Source organism: Engraulis encrasicolus, chromosome 15 (genome assembly GCF_034702125.1).
Source record: "Engraulis encrasicolus isolate BLACKSEA-1 chromosome 15, IST_EnEncr_1.0, whole genome shotgun sequence".
Taxonomy (NCBI): Eukaryota; Metazoa; Chordata; class Actinopteri; order Clupeiformes; family Engraulidae; genus Engraulis; species Engraulis encrasicolus.
Window position 1 is genome coordinate 32671248 of NC_085871.1, and position 25000 is coordinate 32696247.

A 25000-nucleotide genomic window follows, 5' to 3' on the forward strand; every position below is an offset into this window, starting at 1 on the left:
ACATTAGCAATATTAATGGACAGAAATGTTCAGCATTTGGAATATGACAGGGGTCGGGGGGATTTGCAAAAACTATTGTTTGGTCCGAAAGGGGGTCCCAGCAGCAAATGTTTGGGAACCATTAACACTCACAGTCCACTCACAGTCCTTTCCTGACAGAATGTTTAATGGCTGCGATGGCATATGGTATGCTGACACTCTCACTCTTTTTGTCCTCTCCCTCTCTCTCTCCTCTCTCTTTCTTTCTCTCTTTCTCTGTCTCTCTCTCTCTCTCTCTTCTTTCTTTCTCTCTCTCTCTCTCTCTCTCTCTCTCTCTCTCTCTCTCTCTCTCTCTCTCGCAGGTGTCAGGTAGAGGGGAGTGTAAATCAGTTGCTAATGGTAAGTTGACTTTTCTACATAAACTTGTGTGTGTGTGTGTGTGTGTGTGTGTGTGTGTGTGTGTGTGTGTGTGTGTGTGTGTGTGTGTGTGTGTGTGTGTGTGTGTGTGTGTGTGTGTGTGTGTGTGTGTGTGTGTGTGTGTGTGTTTATGTATCTTTCATGATAATGCGTTTAACACAGTGTTGTGCTGTGGCCGTAGGACTTTTTATTATATAGGGACGATAATTAGAATCACACAATCGCAAACTGTATAAGGACAAGACGGACTTGCGTGTGTCCGTGCGTGCGTATCTGTGTGTGATTTACAGTGCCCCTTTCTGCCTTCCACCTTCACCCTTTGGGACTTATGCTCTGAACAAATCACTGCTGTCACTGCTGACACACAAACACACACACATATGTGCGCGCGCACATGCACACACACGCGTGCACACTCACACACACACACACACACACACACACACACACACACACACACACACACACACACACACACACACACACACACACACACACACACACACACACACACACACACACACACACACACACACACACAGAATCTATCTCATGTATGCTGACGGTCTGCTGTTGGCTGTGGATTTGCATTTTGTTCTATTTCTACTGACCTAAGTCCCTATGTACACGCACGTACACACACACACACACACACACTCTCACACACACACACACACACACACGCACACGCACACGCACACGCACGCACACGCACACGCACACGCACACGCACACACACACACACACAGAGCTCTTTAAGGGTTTCCATTCTGTATTGATATACGAAATTTTACTTTTTCCTCCTTTTTTGACATTTTTTCCAACTCAAATTCACCTTCTCAATCATTCAAAGAAGTTTTCCCTCTTCATTCTTCATTTGTGTTTCTATCACACCGCTCCAGAACCCCCCCCACTAAGATACAGACACAGACACAGACACAGACACAGACACAGACACAGACACAGACACAGACACAGACACACACACACACACACACACACACACACACACACACAGAGCGAGCCAGTACAGAATACCACAGCCAGTTCGAGAATTCAGGTCAGGGGTTGGAAGGTGTGTGTGTGTGTGTGTGTGTGCGTGTGTGTGCTTGTGTGTGTGTGTGTTCGTCGATGATCCATGCTGTGCAGCTGCTGGCTTGTCACATTACCGGCACACTGCACTCTAGATTAACACGGTAGAGTTAATCTACCGCTAGCGACGCGCGGTAGAATCACAATCACCATTCACAATCAGAACAGTCCGTTCAAATCGGTTAAAAAAATAAAATAAACAATAGACAACGATTCGACAGACCAGATGTTTTAAACCAGACGTCTGACAGGATACAAAGGGATGACATAAAAAAGGAAAGTACTGAAAGTGCTCTGTGGCAGTAACCTAACCTCGCAAGATGTAAGCGCTAGTAGCTAGCAGTCTGCCACAGAGTACTGCGCTATAGTAAAAAAACAACAACAACAAAAACGTCCGGGATGAGTTTTCTGTTTTTTTTTTTTTTAATAGTACAGTGCGAGACAGACAGGAAACGATTGGGGAGAGAGAGGTGGGGAAGCATTGACAAACGACCCGGGCCAGAATCGAACCCAGGTCGTCAGCGTAGCAGCCCAGTGCCCAACCATTACAGCCACAATGGAAAGCAGTTTGGTCTTGTTACCAGACAACTTCCTATTCAGTGAATGGGGGAGGGATCAGTGTTGCTAGATGGTTCGGTGGTTTTCCCCCGAATTAGCCTGCTTAGGATGGCTGTCTGCGGGTAAAAAAGGCATTTGGGCGGGTTTTTCTGCCGGTTTATGGCCATAGAAATCAATTCATTCAAATTGGGCGGGATTTAGTGCTTCCAGGCGGGGAAATCATCAGTCTCAGTCTGAGTTCACCCTATTTATATTCATGTTTCAATGTCATGACCAAAATCTGTTTTCGCTAGGATACTGTAAAAGAAAATAATTCCTTCCACCAGTAAAATTAGGCTGTTTCAGACCCCGTGTATGGATGAAATTAGTCCGAGGGTATAGTAAGAGCAGGTTGATGCGGCTGGGCTATCTACGTATATTCTCATTCATGCCATTCAGAGGGCGTATGAGGATGCCTTGCCCATGTTCCACAGGGCCAGGCACCTAGAACTCAGCCCACTGTGGCGTTAACTCTATATGGATGACGTCATATTGCCCTTTTTAGCATATTGGCTGTGTTGCAGTTAGAGAGGTAGAGATGTGTGTGCGTGTGTGTGTGTGTGCGTGTGTGTGTGTGTGTGCGTGTGTGTGTGTGTGCGTGTGTGTGTGTGTGTGTGTTTACAAAGCCGAAGAAGCAGAATTGCCTGACAGGTGTGTTGGATGAGTTAATTAAAAATAGCTGGATAACACCTGGTGTATGGCATACAGAGTTGTCCATAAGCACACACACACGCATGCATGCACGCACGCACACACACACACACATATGTGCATAAATGTAGGTAGACTCATCTCCCAAAATGAATTGAGGATGTAAATTAGAACTGACACGTACACACACACAAACACACACATGCGGGCAGGCAGTCACGCAGGCAAGCAGGCAGGCATGCACACACACATACAAATAAATTAAGGTAAACGCGTCTCCCCAAATGAATGGAGGATGTAAATTATAATGGGTTGATAACCTTTGCCTGCACACACGTACACACACACACACACACACGCATGCATACACACACACACACACACACACACACACACACACACACACACACACACACACACACACACACACGCATACACACACACATACACACACACACACGCACACACACACGCACACACACACACACACACACACACACACACACGCACACACACGCACACACACACAAATTCAGGGAGACTCATCTCCACAAAATGAATGGTGCTTCCGAGGGTTATTGAGCAAAGGGCAGCGCGTGACGGGATGGGGGCCATCTATCTTTCCAAAGGTGCCGAGGCAGCACATACATCTACCGTCTCACACACACACACACACACACACACACACACACACACACACACACACACACACACACACACACACACACACACACACACACACACACACACACACACACACACGCACGCACACACATAAATTGAGGTAAACCCATTTCCCAAAATGAATTGAGGATGTAAATTATAATGGGTGGATAACCCTTGCCTGTACACACACACACGGACGTACACACACACACACACACACACACACACACACACACACACACACACACACACACACACACACACACACACACACACACACACACACACACACACACACACACACACACACACACACACACATTCCAGTGGGCTGAAAAGTGCTCTTCTTTCTTTCTGCTCTGCAAAGGTGCCTGAAGTAAAAGTAGAGGTAAAAAACAAAACCTGCCATAGTTTCATTCCAACACGAGTAATTGGTCTACAGTTACTGTAGAGCAGTGGTCTCCAATTATTTTTCTCCATGGGCCAAATTTTGTAGCACAAGTAAGCCTGCGAGCCAAACCAAAGCCCCAACCCAATGAGAAACAAGTTAGATGTCTGGACAGAAAACAGATTTTCGCTTTTTCGTTTTCCCTTCTTGTCAATGTCTGTTATGAGACGGTTAGCATAAGCTCGAACTTTCTGTGAACGCTTAGAAAAAATATGACCCACTGAAGTTTAGTGATAGAAAATCACACATATTTATGTTTTCATTTGTTCTGACCTCATGGTGGGCCAAATGTTTGCCATGCCAGGGCCGGATTTGGCCCGCGGGCCTTTGTCTGGAGACCAAGGCTGTACAGCATTGTACCTGATTCTATACTAGTTGGATGGAATTTTGTTGTTTTCCTTTTAGGTTTTTAGTTTTTTTTTCAGTAACAACATCTAGTCATTCGTTACAATGAATTAACGGGTGTAATTGCCTCTACCATGTGCTAATGTTGTACTTGCACCATCATTTTTCTACTTTTACTTTAGCAGCCTCTGCTGCTCTGCCTTTCCCCTGTCTAGTCAACATTCAGTTTCTTCTCCAGAGTTTTTTTTCCCAAAAACACCCACACTGCACAATGTACAAATATGAAGGAACTTCAGATAGCCTTCAGGTGAATGGCGAGGGAACCTAAAAAACATGGGGTTTCTTCCACCCTGGCCATTTAAGGTTTCTCAAAGAACCTTTGGGTTCCTAGGTTCTTTGAGCGACCTTCATGATAACCGCGGGGTTCTTCCCAGACCCAATCTGTCACATATAGTACACAAGAACTTGTAGCCTCCTGTGCAGTGGCACACTGAAGGTATCATGCAGAAATGTGTAGAGGTAGATTGTATGTCACTGACTTTTCTTCCATCTCTTTCAATCTCTCTCTCTCTCTCTCTAGGCATGGGACACTAGTGACACAAAGAACCAACACGAGAAAACTGCACGTCCATCCCCATGTCTTTTATCCACCCAGTGCTTTTTTGTTTAATTTTCTATTTTATTTTTCCAAACCAAATGACCAAAAAAAAAAGAAATGAAATGAACGTGAAGTAAAAGAGAGGGAAGAGCAGAGATGATGAGTGGTCGAGACCCGTCTCTGTTTTAACGTGGTCCACGTACAGTATAAAGGGTGTTGAATCAAGGAGAGAAGACAAGTAGAGAAAGAGTTTATACGTTTTATATGTAGAGAGAAAGCACTGTGTTAACAGAACCGCATGATCAGGCGGTCACCTTTTGGCCGCGATAACACCAAACATGGATTTTACATTATGAGGCGGATTTTTTATATTGTTTGTTAATGAATTTTCAGCGCAAGGCGGAATGTGGATTTTCTGCCTGTCTGCCCAGAGCGGATTGAGCAGAAAAAAGTTCAACTCATGACAGAAAATCCGCCTCACATCACCGGTGAATTTCCAGATGTTTAGCAATCACTACTGACAATGTTTGAAAAAAATCCTGATCGCAACCAAAATATCAATTACAAGCGTGAGGCAAATTACAAGAAGAAATCTGTGTTTGGTATTATCATGGCCTTACAGTGTAGTACCCCCTTTGCACAGGTTTACTTAAGGAAACTATGCTGTGAAATCTGGTCACTTTGGATTTATGATTTGATATATAGATATGTATATTTTATATGGAACTTCCAAGCAGAACAAAAAAAAAACAAAAAACAAGTTATGCCAAAAGGTAAAGAGAACCATTGGATATATACCTATATGAAGACAATCACAACATTATCATCAAAGTAATAATAATAATTCTTAAAATTATTTAGTTTAGCACATGCATTTAATAGGCCAGAGGTATTCGTTTTCTGGCCTTAAATCTCTGGATCACTCTTTTTTTATTTAATTTATAAGCAAAGCAAAGCTTCACACGTTGATATATAATAATTATTATTATTCCTCATCACCTGTCTATGGTATCACTATGAGCACCCATAGAGTAGCACGTTGTACCTTCCCGTATCATCTAATCAACACTCGTAATAGTCGAACAATGATGGTCTGAATAGTATATTCAGTGCATACTGTATGTTTTTCTGTTTTGTCAGTGGCTATTACGTTTCTTGTATCACAGCTTGGTGTTGTATGCAAGCACTTGATGTTTGTTGTCGCGAGAACAGTTATCAGTTATCAGACATGTTTTTTCCTTACCAATAATCACTTTCTGGAGCAGTGGTATTTTCCATAACCACTATTAAGGATTCTATTTTTCTCTTTTGACTTCCTGTTTTTTTTATTTTTATTTTTTTACTTTTACTATATTTCGTTTTATTGTTTGTTATCCTCTGGTGACCACTTCATTTTGAGCCCCACACATAGTGGATTTGTTACAGGGTCTACACCTGACTGAGGGGAAGTAGCACGTCAGAGGGATGTGGGTCATTCCAAAGATTGTTCCACAGGTTGTCTTAGGATGACCCTATTTTGGTATATCAAAACACAGACGCGTTACCGCGATGCGAATGGCATCATCTAATCTCCCAAACTTGCGTGTGCTTGTGGCCTCATGCTTAAATAACACCCTGCTTCCCAGCTGTTACCCTAGGCACAACAACATTTGGGAGACTTCTCCCTTCAACATCCTGCTTGTAAATGAAACAAAAAACCTTTGAAATGTGCTTTAGCGAAATGGAAAAAACTTGTACCGTCAATAACGTCTTGCATCTCAAAGCTGCAAGCACAAGACAAGGACGGGAGGTTAGGCAGTGAGACGGACACACGGGCGTCCTAAACAGGACGTAAAAAAATGAACATGTATGGGGAAAACCGAACGGTTTGTCACCTTAGTCTATATACTGTAAACACACAGCCCCTCTAATTTGTTTGGGGAAAAAATAATGCTCTCCACAACAATGTTCAAAACATCTATAGATTTGATGGAATACTATGGTCATCACTGTTAACTGCTTTCTAAAACTACATTCCAAACTACAACTGTACATTCCATGGAACCCAGTGTTCATGTCTAACATACAACAACTCAACTAGTGTGCTGCTCTAGCATGACAAACACGCACTCTTGTACCTGAGAATGATCAAATTAATCTGTCAACTTGGCAGTCTTATTCCTCAGAGAAGCACTCGTTCATGCTCTACAGGGCCTCAGAGTACTGTAGCGTAGCACAAAGGAGCATATCCTAGTGTGCCAGTGTAGTAAACAGTCTTAACAAATCAACACCGCAAGCACTCGTCCACACTCATGCCTCTCTGGGGCCCTAGTAGACAAGTAGCCTAGTGTAGCCAAGTATAGTCTAGCCTATCCTAGCCTAGCATGCCAGTACAGTAAACAGTCTTTGCAAATTAACACCACAAGTCCGTGCTGTTTGCAAAGAATTAGCAGACAATCACAAAGGCGCAGTAGGTCAGATCTTGGTGGAGGTGTTGACAGCTGGTACCCAAAACAGTGTCTCCAATCAGCAGTCTTACTGTAAATCCTTCTTCGCAGGAGAAAAAAAGAAGGGAATATCCTGTTCACAGTACAAAGGAAGATTTGAAACAAATGTGTTGGCCTTGAAGAATCCAAAACACAGCTTGCTTAGTGCTCCCGCAGCTCTACACAGGTCTGATAGTAGCACATTTTATTATTATTATTTTACTTTAAAAAAAAAAACTTTGATTTTTAAAAAAATATATTTTTTGCATTAAGTGCTTTTTATTTCTATTATTTAAAATATAACAAATGTGGTCTTGGGTAGGCATTTATGGCATATGCTCTTCAGTTCCGATTTAATGTTAAGGACAAAGACTATACGGTAGGCTCAAAGCCATTGTCACATGGCTGATCTTTTTTCCCTCTTTCCTTCTTTGCTCTATTATAGCTGATACATCTTTGGTGTTTTATGAGAACTTACTTGCAAATGTATAATATCAACGATTTCCACACAAGTTATGACTGCTTTATAGTTCAGTAACACATCATAGCATAACATTTCTTACATTACATACTACAGTAGGCTCCATCAGTTCAGTTACATTGTTTCGCTCTTACTTGAATGGTCTCTCCTGCATCCTTTTCTTCCCAAACAAGCAAGCATTATACGTATTTATGTATGAACTGTGTTTTTTATTATTATTATTATTATTGATTTTTGATACGATATTCAGGAAAACGTCTACATTCCATCACTATGTTCACTTTTGTTTTTTCTCTTCATGCTTTTGTCTTGCATTGTGTCTGTGTTCACTCACTGCATAGAAAATAACACTATGCTGGTCACTTTGGCATCGGTAGCTCACACCACACCACCTCGTCATCATGTGTATCCTCGACATTAGATTCATACCGAATGAATGTGTAACTCCTGTACCATTGACCAACTGCAATAAAAAAAAATACATGAGAAAAAACTCTCATTCATTTGTTCTCTGATTTATTCGTTTTAAATTGCATTAAATACAATTGTATTACAAGTGTATTTTCATTTTATTGTATTTTCACTTCATTTTCTGAAGTATTAAAAAAAAAAGGTTTCAAAGAGTATAAAAAGGAGGTTACTGGACAAGACTGTCCTGCCAAAGTGCTAAAGTCTGCCTAAACATAGCCTTGGCACTACAGGTGTGTGTGTGATCACCCATACATTTTGTATTTTTTGCATTACAGTAGGCCTAGGTTATAGAGAACTAGCGTGTCATATCGTTGCTGTCCAAAGAAAACCACTTATCTCCACAATTATTTTTAGTTTTTTATGTTCGTTCTTTATTTATTATAAAATAGACAGTACTACTGGTCAGTCTCCATGGGTATATGGGTAGATGACGGATAGGCAGCAAAAAACATTTTTTTCACAAAATATTGTTTATGAGGGAAAAAAGTATATATCTACGTAGTGCAGCAATTAATCTTTCAAAAAATCCAAGTGGTCACAATGTTGGTCTATTCATTGATTATTTATTTACGTTGATAAAGCAATTTGCTGAAAATATGTCCTTTGGTGTCACGTTAAGAAATAAATATATTAAGTAATGTAGAAATGGCTTGATGGAGTTTTATGAACATTGTTACACTCTTCATATTTATTGCAATTTTTTAAAGTCTTAATTTAATGAGAAATTACCATTTAAGTATTTTTTTTCCCATTAGATGTGAGATTATTAGAAACCTTCGAGGAAAAACAGGGATATCTTTCTTTTAAATGTTCAAAATTGTCCGAATTTATGCTAACTTTTCAGGGACGATAATTTGTTCTTCCCTAATGCAATATTCAGTGTTTATCAAACATATTGTTTAGCTCAAAAAAATATTTGAGCGTTTAAAACATGTCACACCGTAGGACATTCATGTCACGCTAAAGGACAGAAATGCAAAACTGAGCCAGAAACAAATATATCAACATGATTATTTTGTCTTTTGATCATAATATAATGTTGTAGTCAATATGGACCTACACTTTACACTTAAAAGTCTTTGAATCGTCGATTATCAGCCTATCGTAACTCTTAATGACAGCCATGCGGTCATTGAATGTAACCTGCAGAGCTCACAAGACTCATACTGAAGGGTGACCTTGGCATGACCATCACACTTTTGTAGGTATGCTATGACTGTCACACCATTGAACCTGTAGTGTGTAGTGGCCAGTGCCTGTTTGGTATCTCAAGCTGGACAGCACATTTATGCTGTATATTGAGCTCTCCACAGCATACTTTATTCATCTACTGTATACTCCTCTATATACTCTCTCACTGATCTTTCCTTCACTGTTACCGTTATATTTTATGGTTTCAAAGCACCATTAATGACATTTTATATCATTTGACAGTATCTAAAATCAACAGCAAATATTCATCAACAATGCATCAAAGTATAAATTCCAAAGGCCAATAAAGGAATAAATAATTTGAATACACAATATTTATCTAGTCAAACAACAACAACAACAAAAATGCACTACCAGTTGTTTTAAAAGCTATTTCTCAAATATCTAGTCCATTGGTGTGACCTGTTAGTCCTTTGGTGTGATACTCCAAAGTGTCACACCATAGGACTTTTACCATCACACCATAGGACTTTTACCATCACACCATAGGACTTTTGAGATTTTGAGTTAATTTAAAGCCATGTCGTTGCCAACTGAAATACAATTTCACCTTTAGTAAGATGCATTTTCATACATCTACATAAGAAAAAAATATGAAAAATATACACTATTGTCAAAATGTATTTTATGGCTGTCACACCAAAGGACTACAAAACTAATACATCTTGTGGTAGCAAAACATAATTGATTGACTGAAGAACTCTGAGAGAAAAATCTAAAATCCACCCTTGCCATTGGCTTCTTAAGGGTCTAAAGTCACAATTTATGTACCGCTGGAGCTTCAACAATAGATAATTATCCACAGAATTAACCAAAAAATGATGTCACACCACAGGACATTATTTTCTGCGACAAAGTTTCATAAGTCCATACAGTCTCAGAAAAACAGGAAAAAAATTAAGCATTGCCACTTGCTAAAATAGACACCTTGAAAAACATGCCAGGGTTGTTTAGACAAATGACTGAGCTTTGATTATTTATTGAAAAATGTTTCAATATGGAGAACCAGGCTTGCCTCAGTCACACCATAGGACAAATGTGACATTTGACTCAAAATTAAATATACTTATTTAAGCTCTGAATTTATTACACATTACTTTTTCACAACAACGACATTAGTTTAATCATTTAAAGCATTGACAATTTTGAAAGCATGAATTTACTTAATTTTAAGAGCCTGCGACAGCAAAATGTACACGTCACGTCATCTACCCATATGTGTATGATAAATAATTTAGTAGCCAACTTTAATTTTGCAATTTTTTTTGTTGAAAATGTGGTTTTATAAATCAATACATAAAAAACAATGAGAAGTGGAGATAAGTGGTTTTCGCTGGACAGCGACGATATTGTGCCATAGAACTCTACTGCACTCATTCTACTCTATTATAATCTACTCAAATCTACTCTATTTCCTCACTAACTGCCCTAATAAAGGACAGTTACCACACAGTAGACACACAGTAGAACAGAGAACTCAAGTGTGCTCTATTTGTAATGATACAAATGGTGCTTTAACACTATCTGTCCAAATAAAGGACAGTTAACCGACAGTGGGCCATATAACACTATTGTACTCTATTACTGTACTCTAGTCTACTCTCTACTCAAATATTATCTTCCCTAATAAAGAACACTTAACACACAGCGGAACAGAGTGCGAGACACGACTGGTATGGACCTGAGACAACTCTCCGATCCCTAACAATAGCCATGATGACAATGGCAACCAATGACAGCGGGCGAAGGGGTGGCAATGGGAGGGTGATGGGACCCCCCTAGAGGGGTTTTTATTATTTGAGACTGACAGAGGACCTCCAGGCTTTCCGACCTCAGGAGCTGGACTTCTTTTCTCTCCGCTGGTGAGGCTCACAGGTAAGTCTGAGATCCCCGCACATACTCGTACTACAGGTGTTTTCCTCACGGGGAACCTGGGGAATGCATGTATCAGGTGAATGGTTATGGTGTGGGCTCTGTCTCACCTGAGAGATAATAGCTAATATCCTTTATATTAGTAAGGGGGTGAACAGGGGGGCGATACACTAGGCTAACATAGATCCTATGGAGGCCTCTCCATTGGAATCACACCCGCGCAATAATCTAATATTGCTAAAATTATTTGGAGGGGCGGAATACTTATTCGTGGTGGAGGGAGGAATGTACAGTGATTTGTATCTGTGCCAGTTGTTCACCTTGTACGTAGCTGTGTTGGCCTAATGGTTCATGCCCTCTCTGTTAGCGTAGTCCCATAGGGAGTGTTGCTATGCTTCTGCGGGTTTGTGCTTAATGCAACTTAATGCCCAAAAGCTTTGGGTTAGTCCTAAAGGCCGAATGCCTGGAAGAGTTTGGTGGGTCCGATGCGCTCAATCAATGCCCAAAAGTGTTGGTTGGTACCAGGGAAACCAACAGGGGGGGGCAAAGGGGTCGGTTGTCCCAGGCACAGGGAGAGGGGGGGTGCCCAGAATTTGGTCTCCATTGCACTGTATGTATTGAGTGGGGGGCCTTTCAGATGACTTTGTCCCGGGCCCTGCCAAAGCTGTCGGCGGCCATTGGTACGGGTGCACATTCCAGCCAAGCCTGTGTCAATCCAGCCGGATTTAGTGCTATTATCCTCGTATTATTCCTCGATTTCTGTCGAGGTGAGACTAGATGGATACTTATTAAAGGATAAGGGTGGAAGCAGAGCCGTTTCAAGTTACTTGGGGGCCCTAGCCAAAGAGCGACTTGGCCTTACCCCCTTTCCCCAAAAAACTAGTCAGGGCCCTGCTCAAGAGATATTTCGATGGCTGCATCATTGCACTCTTTAGTCACTGAATTTAGGGAGGTGCTGCCACACTCACTAAGTGGTCATTGCAGTGATTTAAATACAAATACTACCGAACCAGTTGTTACCGGGGCAGGGGGGCCTAAGGCCATTGCCTAGTTTTGCTTGCCTGATTGTGACAGGCCTTGATGTAAGGGTGGCACTGGTCCAATGCTGACAACTACTCAAAGCTATCGAGCCCCAGGGATAAGAACAGGGTTTAAATGTCTGTGTGTGTGTGTGTGTGTGTGTGTGTGTGTGTGTGTGTGTGTGTGTGTGTGTGTGTGTGTGTGTGTGTGTGTGTGTGTGTGTGTGTGTGTGTGTGTGTGTGTGTGTGTGTGTGTGTGCGTGTGTGTGTGCACGTGCATGCATGCGTGCATGCGTGCATGCGTGCGTGCATGTGATATGAATGATACCACATATTGGCCCGGTGTGTATTGAATATCACTGAGTAGATAATGTAATCCAAGATGGCGTATGACTATGGAGGTCAAACTCCTTTCTTGTGAATAAAAAGGTTGTAGCTAACAGAACTGCTTAAAATCTAAGATGATAGTGAACATGAGTAAAGCAAGTTTGTGAAATTGGAGATTTAAATGCACCAGAAAATATATACCGGCAGCATACGTTTTGATAATTCACCTTCACCAAAAAAATCTTGGAACACAAAAGAGTGCAAACTGTTTCAAGGTTTCCTGACCTCACTCTATGGGTGAACACCTGGCCAGTCTGACCCCCTCCCTCCATCTTAGTTATTCCTGTACAGTTCACGTGTGGTGTGACCCCTGGCCCTGGAGAAGGTTTACACCATCGGTTGTAACACTTAAGGGCCTGTTGAGTCTCTGTCACTTTCCATTTTAAAGCTTCGCTCTAGCATAATGCGGCCCTCAGCCACTGATGCAATTGAGGACTGCAGTATGTGACAACGGTAACAAGTCCAAAAAGGAAATAAAATAAAAATAAAAAAAGACATGGCCCACGGTTATACGTACAGTATATTTGCTGTTACCAGAGTGGCAGTGACAAAGTTGTGATGTACTAAAGGCTCTGTTTAATATCGCAATTGAGTCTTTTAAACAACTTTTACAGTGTTCCACTGGTGGGACGATTCTCTTTATGAGGAATACAAATAAAAATCAAATAGGTTGAATCGCAAGACAGAGATTTAAAAAGACTAGCTCTTAATTCCATGTCAAATCACCTGTTTCACGTTTATGCTTGGCTCTCCTCTATTCTACCACACTCATCATGCCATGCACCTGTTATTGTAAAGCCACCCAAAAACAATGAAGCAGTCCAACATTGCCTTTAAAAGGGAATGCAATGGGCAGGTGGTTTTATGGCTGACTAGAATGAAAGACCCATTAATGTCCACACAGTCAGCTGGATAGACTGGAAAAGATGGATGGGTTGAATGGGCCGAGTTCAAAATAATGTGTGTGTGTGTGTGTGTGTGTGTGTGTGTGTGTGTGTGTGTGTGTGTGTGTGTGTGTGTGTGTGTGTGTGTGTGTGTGTGTGTGTGTGTGTGTGTGTGTGTGTGTGTGTGTGTGTGTGTGAGTGAGAGAGAGTTGGCATACATTACGAGTATGCATACAGTACACGTGTACCTACAGTATGGGAGTACGTATGTGGACAAAGAGGGTATGCATACACATACAGTACGTGCCTATGGCAGAGTGTATGTGCTTCTCTCTTTGCGTGTGTGTGTGTGTGTGTGTGTGTGTGTGTGTGTGTGTGTGTGTGTGTGTGTGTGTGTGTGTGTGTGTGTGTGTGTGTGTGTGTGTGTGTGTGTGGGAGAGAGAGTTGACATACATTACGAGTATGCATACAGTACACGTGTACCTATGGGAGTATGTATGTGGACAAAGAGGGTATGCATACACATACAGTACGTACCTATGGCAGAGTGTATGTGCTTCTCTCTTTGTGTGTGTGTGTGTGTGTGTGTGTGTGTGTGTGTGTGTGTGTGTGTGTGTGTGTGTGTGTGTGTGTGTGTGTGTGTGTGTGTGTGTGTGTGTGTGTGTGTGTGTGTGTGTGTGTGTGTGTGTGTGTGTGCTATGTGCATACGTGAGTGGGCTATGTATCGGTGTGGCGCTGTGGCATGTGATTTACCGTGTTAAAATGAGCAGAGGCCTTGAAAGTTGCCGGCACCCGGCCAAGTCCTTTGTCTGCCTGGACAGAAGGTTCTGTCACACCTGTTAAAAGTCATACTTTATTATTCTTAAAAATAGGACCCCCCCCTGCAGCACCCCCTACATCACCTGTTTGAAGTCATGCTTTTATTATTTTTAAAAATAGCCCTGCACCCCATACATCAACTCTCTCTCGCTATATTTTATGGTCTAGTCTAGTGATTTATTCCTCGCTGGAAAAGGTGTTGGGGGATCTTTTTGAAATTGCCCCAGATGATATTTAGAAAGACTCACCCTCCCATATATGTCCTCTTTCAGGGCTGGAATGGGGTATAAATAGGGCCCGGGCACTCTAGGCTTATAGGGGCCCCTCACAATTAGCGGCACAGAACTGACTCACCGGTGGGCCCCGCACCCCCGTGGGCCCCTATTTATTGTTTATTTTTTTGACATTTCTGAAAACAGGGGCCCACGAGGGTGCAGGGCCCCTGGTTAAATGCCCGGTATGCCAGATGGCCAGTCCAGCCCTGCCCTCCTTTGTTGTAACTGTCAAGAAAAAGCCATAAATACTTTGATCATTATTATGTTATTATTGTTATAGATATATATGGCGTGTGTACATGGCATATATTTTGTTAGCACTTACCAAATCATAAAATGAAAGAAAAGAAAAGAAAAGAAAAAACTATTAAAACAACAGTGCTCTACCGACAGGATAAGAAGCTGAAAAGGAAGAAAAAAAGTCAGAAAGGGGCAGGGGAAGAAGAAGAAGAAGAAGAAGAAGAAGAAGAAGAAGAAGAAGAAGAAGAAGAAGAAGAAGAAGAAGAAGAAGAAGAAGAAGAAGAAGAAGAAGAAAACATAGAGGAAGAAAAAATAGAAGAAGAAGAAGAAAACATAGAAGAAGAAGAAGAAGAAGAAGAGGAAGAAGAAGAAGAAGAAGAAGAGGAAGAAGAAGAAGAAGAAGAAGAAGAAGAAGAAGAAGAAAATATAGAGGAAGAAGAAAACATAGAAGAAGAAGAAGAAGAAGTAGAAGAAGAAAAAGAAGAGGAAGAAGAAGAAAACATAAACATTCAAATGAAAACATCGTGACAGTTCTCTTAACAAACACTTCTGGAAGTGTAGACATTCCTATACAATACAAGTGTAACACCTTAGTTATGTGACTCCAGCAGCAGCGGAGGAGACAGTGGCAGGCAATGGCCGGCAGGCCTTTAGTCTTTCCTCCCCGTTGCTAGGCGACGACGGTGCCAGAGACGGAGGGGGCGCGGGCCAAGAGGAAATGGCTGAGGATTAAATTCAGACCTGTTTAAATATGACAGCTCCACGCACGCACGCATGCACACACACACACACACACCAGACACACAGAGCTCAGGATGGCTGGCTGGCTGGCGGGTGGGAAAGTTAATTCGCACCAAGCCAGAGTTCTTCCACACAGAGCAGACCAGACTCGCCACTGCAGGCCAAGGCCTGATGTGTTTGCACACTCAGTTTGCTGCTTAGTGTGCAGAACAGAGGAGAGTGGCAGCACAACGTGCAGTTCGGTGTGCAATTCTTTGTGCAGGGTAGCCACCTCAGTTTGAGAAATCTGCCCAATCTCCCCTTGGGCTTCTAAATAATGGCTTCACCCTTCATTCAGTGTCCAGAGAAAATACATTTTCCCCTGGGATAGGCCATTAAAACCAGGAACAATCAGGCAAACCCAGAGCAGGTGGTAACACTAGCCATGGTCAGTGCTATGTTTAGCTAGATCGCTAGGCTTCCTGATTGTACTATGCTGTACTAGATTCTAAACCCATTCCATCAAGAAATGCTCTACTGTTTCAGTGTCATTCAAAGACTCAAAATGTAATAGTGTCATTCAATGACTCAAAATGTAATGCTTGTGCAATGATGATTACTCTGTCCTATATTATGTTTGTTCTGGGACACATGGGATTAACGTGGGGTCACATTTTTGGAGTCTTTTTTTAATTTTAGTTTATTTTCTTCTTTCTCTTCCTCTTCCTATTTCTTCTTCATCATCACCCCCGCTGTTTTCTGTGATCAGACACTGCATAGACATGGCAGACGAAGAAGATGTCGAAGTGCAGTAAGTATAACCATTTACCCACAATTCATTTATTTGACCTTTGATCCACCAGATTGAGTGTGCAAGTCAAACTCCTTCCTTCTGTCGTTTCCTGTGGCCTCATCCTCGTGTGATGCAAGGGTTGACGTCATTGATGATCAAAGCTTAAATCAGTTGGCAAAAACTAAAAAAACCTGACTCATTTGTAACTAGGATGTTGAATGGAGCAAAAGGTCGCTCTGCTCTAGTTGACAGCAGGGAAACTATTACTGTTTTCTACACCACATAACTTTTACCTGATAGGCCTACTATATGTTATGTCATTTTATTTTTTCTTAATGTCTTTTTTGTGAGTTCATTGACCGTATTATATGTATGTGTCTGTCTGCGTCTGGAACCATATGAAGAGTTTATTTGCAAAATGGTGTATCCACCCTTTTTTGACTTTTGCATTTTATTATTGAAAATCTATATAAACCTATATAAAATGTATTTTGCAATGCAATGATTTCCCAACATTCTAAAAAATGGAGATACTGTAGGCTAGACTGTTTTGCAAATAAACTCTTCATATGTCGGCTGCCATTTTGACCAGGACTTCCTGGCAGAAGAGACTCTTAGTCTCGATGGGACAATCCTAGCTAAATAAAGGATAAATTAACAAATGGAAAAAAATCTCCTAGGGGCAAGAGGTCAGAGGACAGAGGACACAGGACAGGAGGAAGACGTTTGACTTGCACGAATACTTACACTCATCAATGTCAAATGACCTTGAACTTTGGGAGCATGTTGGTCATTCTATGCCTCTCTCCATCTTCCCTTTTCTCCTCATGTTTGTCTGTTTCCCAGGGAGGAAGGTAAGTCAAAAATAACAAAACGGTCCCTGGCTGATATTATCAGCCTGAACATCCAAACCACTAAATATGCCCTATACTGTCACTGCCAAGACTGACTGCAAAGGAAAAACAAAGGTATGTACACCCACATGAAGGTCTGCCCAAACCGTCTCGATGTACAGTGTACTTCATGTATTTCTGGATAATGCCAAAGGATGGAATTGAAGGTAATGCCAAAGAACCTTCCATATGTCCAGTTGCTAGTAGCTACTACTGTACATGAGATTTTCTTGCACAAGATGTGCAAGAACCAGCCCAAGAACTAGTCTCGAAAACTAGCCATATTTATTTTACACTTCAATTTTGTTTTCGTTTTCACTTTATAAGTCACATGTTAATGCGTAATAACCAAAATAACTCACCAAGTATGTTTGCAGTACATGATTTTGTTTATCATGAATGGCATGAAAAACTAAGTAATGAGTCTTTAAATCTATGTCTCTACTACTTTCCTGTCAAAAAGAAAAACGTTAAATAAAACTTCAGCTTCATTTTCCTTGTGACACAGACCAATGGTCAACTCAATGTTCTGACAAAGGTACAGATGTTTTCTCATGTAGTCTCCATGACCTAGCAAGGAGGCAGTCCTCTGGAACTCTGTAAATGTGGCGATACTGTAACTCCATAACATACATGTGTGTGAGTGGCTGAAACAGTGTCTGTTAAGGTGCAATAAACAAATACGAACATTAAACAACACAAAGTCTAAACTTTAGTGTTTAATGTTGCGGTAAAGCATTTTCTCAAGTACTACTCATATACAAGCAAATCAATCAAACAATCAATACACTAAATAATCGATCAGCCAACAAATGAAATTCATTCACTACTAATTCCTTCTTTTGTTCTTCCCCCTCCCCCTCAGAAGTTGAAGGTAATACATTTTGCTCATTTCGACCTATGCATAGCCTAGCCTAGCCATCTTTTCTTGACCTATTAGGTAGAACATCAGACTAGAGGTGTCATGCCCCCAATTGTCAAAGCAATCCTAGCAGCCATTATTTGGAGGGAAACCAGCGCAGAATGTTGCATATGAATGGAGAAGGGGCTCACCTCTATCAAAAAATGGCTTAATAATATGAAAATCTCCATCCACACACAAGGGCAATAGTTGAAATGTGCTGCTAAATAGCCAATCTACCTAACTAATATGAATTGATTTAATCAATGTAGGCTATATGATTTTGATTGACATGTAAGTATGTATTTAGTCAGACATTTCAAATCTGCTCCTTGATTAATAATTTATATTCACACAAGTTTAGGCTATGGTGTGCGTGTTTTCCATTGATTTGTATTGACTGAAGAGCACAGGTCTCCCCACACAAGATGGAGGCTACGCTTGCCATTTTCCGGTGCTCTTGCAAATTGCCAAGCTACCTCTAGTCTTACGTTCTATCCTCTATGACTTGACCTTTATCTGTTTCCTGTTTACTTTGGTTCGTTTCCTGTTTACATGGACTTATTTCCTGTTTGCTTCTTCTCTCCTCACGCTGCTTCATTAACCCTTCCCTGCTCTTGCCTCAGTGGAGGTCCCTGCTGAAGAAGGTAATGAATCGCATGGCTTTGCAGTTCAGGTCATTTTTTTGTGTCAAACACAGAGTTGTATAAAATAGAACTAGAAGTACTCTCACAGCGAATCTTCCTCAGTGGTTCCAAAACATTTTTAGCAGGGACCCCCTTTGGACTTACGAATATTATCGTGACCCCCCCACCCACCATAGCCTTAGCCAAGCAATGGATTTCTTGGCAATTTTTTGTCCATTAGTATTGCTACATTTTCCACTAATAATTTGTCTGATAATATTGCTAGAAATCCACAGGACAGAAAATACATCTAGGCCTACTAGCTGTTAACCTGTGGATTTCCCATTTTAATGCAATGCCCCTTTTGCCCGCGACCCTCCTTCAGTACCTCCACCCAGGGAAGCTGACAAGGGGGGACAAAGGGGTCAGTTGTCCCGGGCCCAGGGAGAAGGGGGGCCCAGAATTGGGTCCTCATTACATTGCATGTATTGGGTGAGGGGGCCCTTTCAGATGACTTTGTCCCGGGCCCAGCCAAAGCTGTCAGCGGCCCTGCATCCACGACCTCCCTAGGGATCCCGACACTCAGTTTCTGATCTACTGACCTCATTAGGGTCAATGGAATAAGTGGTGTACAAACTCTGTTAGATCATGTCCTAGTGCTGCAAATAACTCAGTACTTCTACTTCTACTTTATACACCTCTGGTAAAACACGTCTATGAGGCAAATTAGTAAACCAAATGATCTATGCAAACCTCAAGGTCAAATCATTTTTACATTTGTAATAGTGGCAATCACCGATATTTATTTTATTTGGCCTTTAATAACTCTGAGCATTCATCTAACTGTCTCTCCTAACTTCACACCACTCTCTGTAGAAGCTGAACCTGAAGTAGAAGGTACTGAATAGAATTTCCTACTTTGGTTTTGAGATAAACACTAATCCAATTTTATTATAATATCATTAATTGTATTTCATTTGTGTAGAACATTAATAATACCTAATAATTAGCTTTTATTTTATTATATTGAGTTGTAAAAGCCAACTAGAATCGAAGGCATAATACTTTTTTTCAGAAGGTGTATATAATTAACATAGGCTATATTTTATATTCCTATCATAGAACCACCTCCCGCTGAAGAAGGTAAAGTTAATCACATTTTATCTGTTATAAAGATTAAACACATTTATCTAGATAAAACACATTTTTTTCATCTGTATGTCATCTCACAGTCAAAATATTGACAATCTTTTTCACAACAGTTAATTGTTTTGTCTCAACCAGGTGTGAGTCTCATCACTCTCAACAGAGTTCATATTATGTTTACATTACGCATTTATGCAAAAAGCGGCTTTATGCTTCTATGCGCATACATTTCTGCTTGGGCTACAGTCTGCAAACTAATATGTACATTAATATCTTTGGCATTCTGACTGCAGAACCTCCCGCAGTTGAAGGTAATATGTGCCATTTTATTGGTTTTCATAAGCCTACATATCCCAATAGATATAGCATACCGTAGCATATCTCCTGGATAGACTGTAATGGGTTAAATATGTTGTAGATAAAAGAAAATGAATGTACCAAAGATCATCTTCTAATGTAGTGCAAATGTCACCAATCTCATATTTCCACAACAGAGGCGCCCCCAGCAGTCGAAGGTAACCTTTTATGGCTCTCTTGAGCTGAGCTACTCACTACATTTATTTATTTGCAGATTCATTATTTTTTTTCTGGATATATGCTACAGTAAACTACCATATATGGACAAACTCAGTAAGGGTAATTGCTGTGTGTGACACAGTATTGTGCACTCTTGTATGCACACTTACTGTATTGTCATTTATTTCCTCAGGCTATACAATACTGTAACTATGGAGGACAAATCAGTAAGGCTAATTGTCAACTTTAAAAGTCGCTTTGAGCTTTTTCAGTCATTATATATTGAAGACAAAGTTCTTTGTGTACAACCAAACAAAACTAATTGGATTGAGAATTGCTTATTACCATAGGGACAGCTTCTATACAGCAACCTAATTTATTCTCACATTTCCCAAAACAGAGGCACCCCCCGCCGTTGAAGGTAACAAATGGCATGTCATTCTGCTGATTCACCAACCTACAGATGCACATTTTAAAATATATTTCCCTCCCAAGAATATAGTAGGGCTGCACGATTATGGAAAAAAACGATTATTTGGGTCAAAATCATAATCACGATTATTAATCACGATTAACTGATTTTTGCTGATTTAAAAAAAAATTATAACAAAATGAAATATAACCAAGAATGAATTATATATGGGATGAGCAAAATGAAATAAATTGTAATAATTATGTAAAAGGCAATAGCCTGAAAGATTTCTGTCCAGACACAATAGCCTGTCAGTATGTTGACTTCAAGGATGCTCTCGAAGGCAGGTTACTATAGCCACGATTATATCCCAATTGAAATCGTGATTTCGCTATCACGATTATATCACGATTTTCGATTAATTGTGCAGCCCTAGAATATAGTGTCAGTATAATAGGGGAATTAGTTAAAGGAGCTTTGGAAATATACTTCGTCAAGGGAGGTTTCTTGTTGGAAAAAGCAAACGTGTACTGTTACTGCATAAAAAGAGAATGAGTAAGGTTAACTTAAGTCTATGCGCTGCCCATACATTTTCTTGAAATGGACACATTTATCAGTTTTGAAACAAAGTACTCCAGTTAAGTGTTTTTATAGGGAATAATTGTTGGTTATGATATTATCAACAAATAAATTATTCACATTTTCTTACAATGCAGCCACCCATTAGACCTTCAAATACAGTAGATTAATCACACACAATTATTCTTTTAACAGAGCCACCTCCTGTTGTGGAAGGTAATGAATTTAGACTGTGTGTGTGTGTGTGTGTGTGTGTGTGTGTGTGTGTGTGTGTGTGTGTGTGTGTGTGTGTGTGTGTGTGTGTGTGTGTGTGTGTGTGTGTGTGTGTGTGTGTGTGTGTGTGTGTGTGTGTGTGCAAGCGTGATTGTATTCTCTTGTTCTGTGAAAGGCCTACTATCCTTAAATAGTATGAAAGAATGAAGTAAAGAGCACAAGGATAACCTCAGATCAAAAGTCATTGTACCTGTCACATAATTATTTCTGGTAGTATTTAGATGAGCGCAATATCATAGTGACAGCTTCACCTACCACCACAACTAACTCAGCTCACATTTTCAACTCAACCCAAGTTGAATGTAATAACTGTAGGCCTACACACTTTTGAAAATTCCCTTGAAGGCATGAAAACTCTCACTGGCAGTAGTACAAGTTTTGGATTAAAGCTTTCATAAAACTCATTGTTTTTTTATGCGCAAACTCATCAGTCTCACATCCCCACAAACAGGACCACCCCCACCCCCACCCCCTGCTCCAGGTAACTCTCCAGTGGCTTCATTATTTTTATTTTTATTTTTTTCATTTTGCAGATACAGCCTGGTGTTAGAACCCCATACTTAAGTTCACCCTGCACAGAATCAACTTTGATCAAGAAATGTTGCAGTAGCTTACTACATTTTGTTCTGAGCAGGATTGAAATGAAGTATGGGATGCTGGACAACTAGGGTAGCAGCAAACTCCAGCAATTAATGAATAACATTTACATATGATGCGCTTTGGCTTTCTATGACGACGCTGACTAATTCATTCCTGTTGCATTCTGACCGCAGAGCCTCCAGCTGCAGCCGAAGGTAACCATGCTATTCCAACGCTTCCCATGCCTCTTCCTTTCACTCACACTTACCGCCCTCTAGAGGCAATAGGCAGTAACTACCACAGCACTGAGAAACTGAGAAAAGGCCTATCTGTAGCCTATACCGATCAGCTCATGTAGCATTGACATGTAGCATCACAAAATATGTGTCAATAAATTGAAGGCCAAGGTACTGTACAATAAGTGGGGGGTTCATTACGGATGCTTGCTACGCTTGCTACGCTTGCTATGCTGAAAACATAAAATTAAGCAGCAGCTTTTTTCACATGATGTCCGAAACCTTTGATTCAATGATTTTGAAGTTGGTATATTCGTAAGTAGTATCCAGTGGCATAGACATTAACTTAGACACCACTGTTTACTTTGGACTGTTCCCTTTATGCCCGCTTCGCTTCGAAATGGAACTTGTTTGATGTCATTGTGCAAAGGCTAATGATCAGCTACACATAGCAAATGAGCTAAGAACCACCGCCAGCAATGTGTTGCTACTGAATTACATCATTTGCAACTTAGTCATTGGGCGCGTTGGTGACGGCGCATGCAGAAGCAGTCTGCACAGCACACATGTGCACTTAGCCATTGCAAGGCATTCTGGTCCGCATTTTCTAACCAGAATGCATTGCAATTTCTCATTGCGCAAGTGTGCTGCGCAGACTGCTTCTGCATGCACTGTCATTAATGAATGCACTCGGACTGACATCTGCATGCAAAGCATAACAGTAGCCTGACCTTGCCATCCATAAGCTTCCGTTCAATGATCATTTCCCTACTCGTTACATCAGGCCCTGACACTCTGGGGCAAGGCTACATAGGTTTGCTGGCAATCTAGGCATTTGACGAATAGGGTGCATCTGGGAAGGGTGCAAAACAATAAGGCGTTACTTACGGGTAGATTACACACCATGACCTCCATGCAAACCAAACGCAAACGCAAACGCAAACGCAAATTCAAACGCACGCACACACACACGCACGCACGCACGCACGCACGCACGCACGCACGCACGCACGCACGCACGCACGCACGCACGCACACACACACACACACACACACACACACACACACACACACACACACACACACACACACACACACACACACACACACACAGATCCCATGGGGGTATGGTAAGACCAAACTAATGCACAGGTGTCAACCCAACATCTTGTACTTCATTACTGCTATAGGCTTGGCCTGCCCATAGGCCTACTTCGTGCGATGTTGTAGCCTACAAAATCCGGCAACCAAATTGACACCTGTGCTCGCCTAACAATTTAGCCAGCTTCTGTATCCTTGATTGACACCTTTAACCCAATGACAATGTAGTAAGCTACTGTATGAGTCGTGCTCAGCTATCAGTTTAGCTAATTCATGCTAAGTGTCTTTGACTGACACTTCTCTGGACCAGTCACAGTTTGTGCCGCACCTTGAGTCCACTAATGCCTTCTATGTCAATCCCCCAATCCAGAGCCCGAGCCAGAGGAAGGTAAAACCGTGCTTGATGCAGTTTGTGGTCAAACGAAATACTTAATCAGAAACTATTTAATGCCATCCGTTATGTCAGCTGTGATCAGTGTAAAATGTACACGTTTTACACTGGCGTTTACATCCCTGTCAGTAGAATCAGGGATGTGCATCGCTGCTTCTGAACTAAATGAATAAATTATTGCAGAGCAGCACCCTGCAATAATTTAGACTTGGCATGAGAGTTCAATAAGGTCCAATAAGGTCCAATAAGATCAATCCTATTTAATGGATTACTACTGCTGTGTTGACTATGGGCCTGGACTATAGCCCTACTGCAGATGTAGTATATATCTAATATTCCATTTGAAAATATGTAATATTTGACCTTCTTACAATTTTATATTTTCATATGTAGGCTAATGCTCTGAAGTGTGTATTGTGTAATGTCTACTGTTTATTAACTTGGTCTAGCGATGCCGGTCAGAACATTGGGTCAATATATACAGTATGATGCCTCTCACTGAGGTCACACGCTTCAGTGATAGTTAAAGGGCATTATTGATAAAGCATTTGAAAGAATCAAAAATGCACAAAGCAATATTAATACAGCTGTACCCACTTCTGCAATGATAACAATGACACATAAGTATGTCAATATTGTGTCACAAATCTTAATGATGGTAATCTCCTATTCCAACCATACCCATTCTGTCTGGAAAGTTAAAGAAATACAGTTGTACAATACGTTTTGCAAATAGAGCTTTGAAATCAATTCACAGAAATTACAGTGCAATTGTAATAGCAAATGCGCTATTCATATCTCCAAACCTCGATGCCAACTTGTCTTTTCTTTCATTGTTGTGTTATGTCCATTCTAATATATATTTGTTACAAACTGTGCATGGCTTACTGCATGGTAAAATCGGTATTTTCTGTTT

The 25000-nt window shown here is 41.0% G+C and overlaps 2 protein-coding genes across 9 annotated transcripts in view; both read left to right on the top strand.

Annotated features, from left to right (window-relative positions):
* Window positions 1–7357, top strand: part of cald1a (caldesmon 1a) — a 120986-nt gene extending 113629 nt beyond the window's left edge. For both annotated transcript variants that reach the window (XR_010037820.1, XM_063217392.1), the window contains 2 exons: window positions 342–378; window positions 4776–7357. Coding sequence is in view for 1 of the 2 variants with exons in the window: in XM_063217392.1 (XP_063073462.1) it covers window positions 342–378; window positions 4776–4789 (51 nt within the window). In the remaining variant the exon portion in view is untranslated. The remainder of the gene's footprint in view (window positions 1–341; window positions 379–4775) is intronic.
* An 11481-nt stretch (window positions 7358–18838) lies between these two features.
* The window catches only part of LOC134463984 (troponin T, cardiac muscle-like), a 15122-nt gene continuing 8960 nt past the window's right edge, over window positions 18839–25000 (top strand). For 4 of the 7 annotated variants that reach the window (XM_063217395.1, XM_063217396.1, XM_063217397.1 and 1 more), the window contains exons 1-5: window positions 20242–20308; window positions 20492–20512; window positions 20914–20934; window positions 21700–21720; window positions 24064–24081. In XM_063217395.1, the coding sequence (XP_063073465.1) occupies window positions 20257–20308; window positions 20492–20512; window positions 20914–20934; window positions 21700–21720; window positions 24064–24081 (133 nt within the window). In that variant the 5' untranslated portion in view covers window positions 20242–20256. Of the gene's footprint in view, window positions 18873–19727; window positions 19749–19973; window positions 19995–20241; window positions 20309–20491; window positions 20513–20913; window positions 20935–21699; window positions 21721–24063; window positions 24082–25000 lie in introns of those variants that run through there. The other 3 variants (XM_063217400.1, XM_063217401.1, XM_063217399.1) reach the window with 3 other exon arrangements.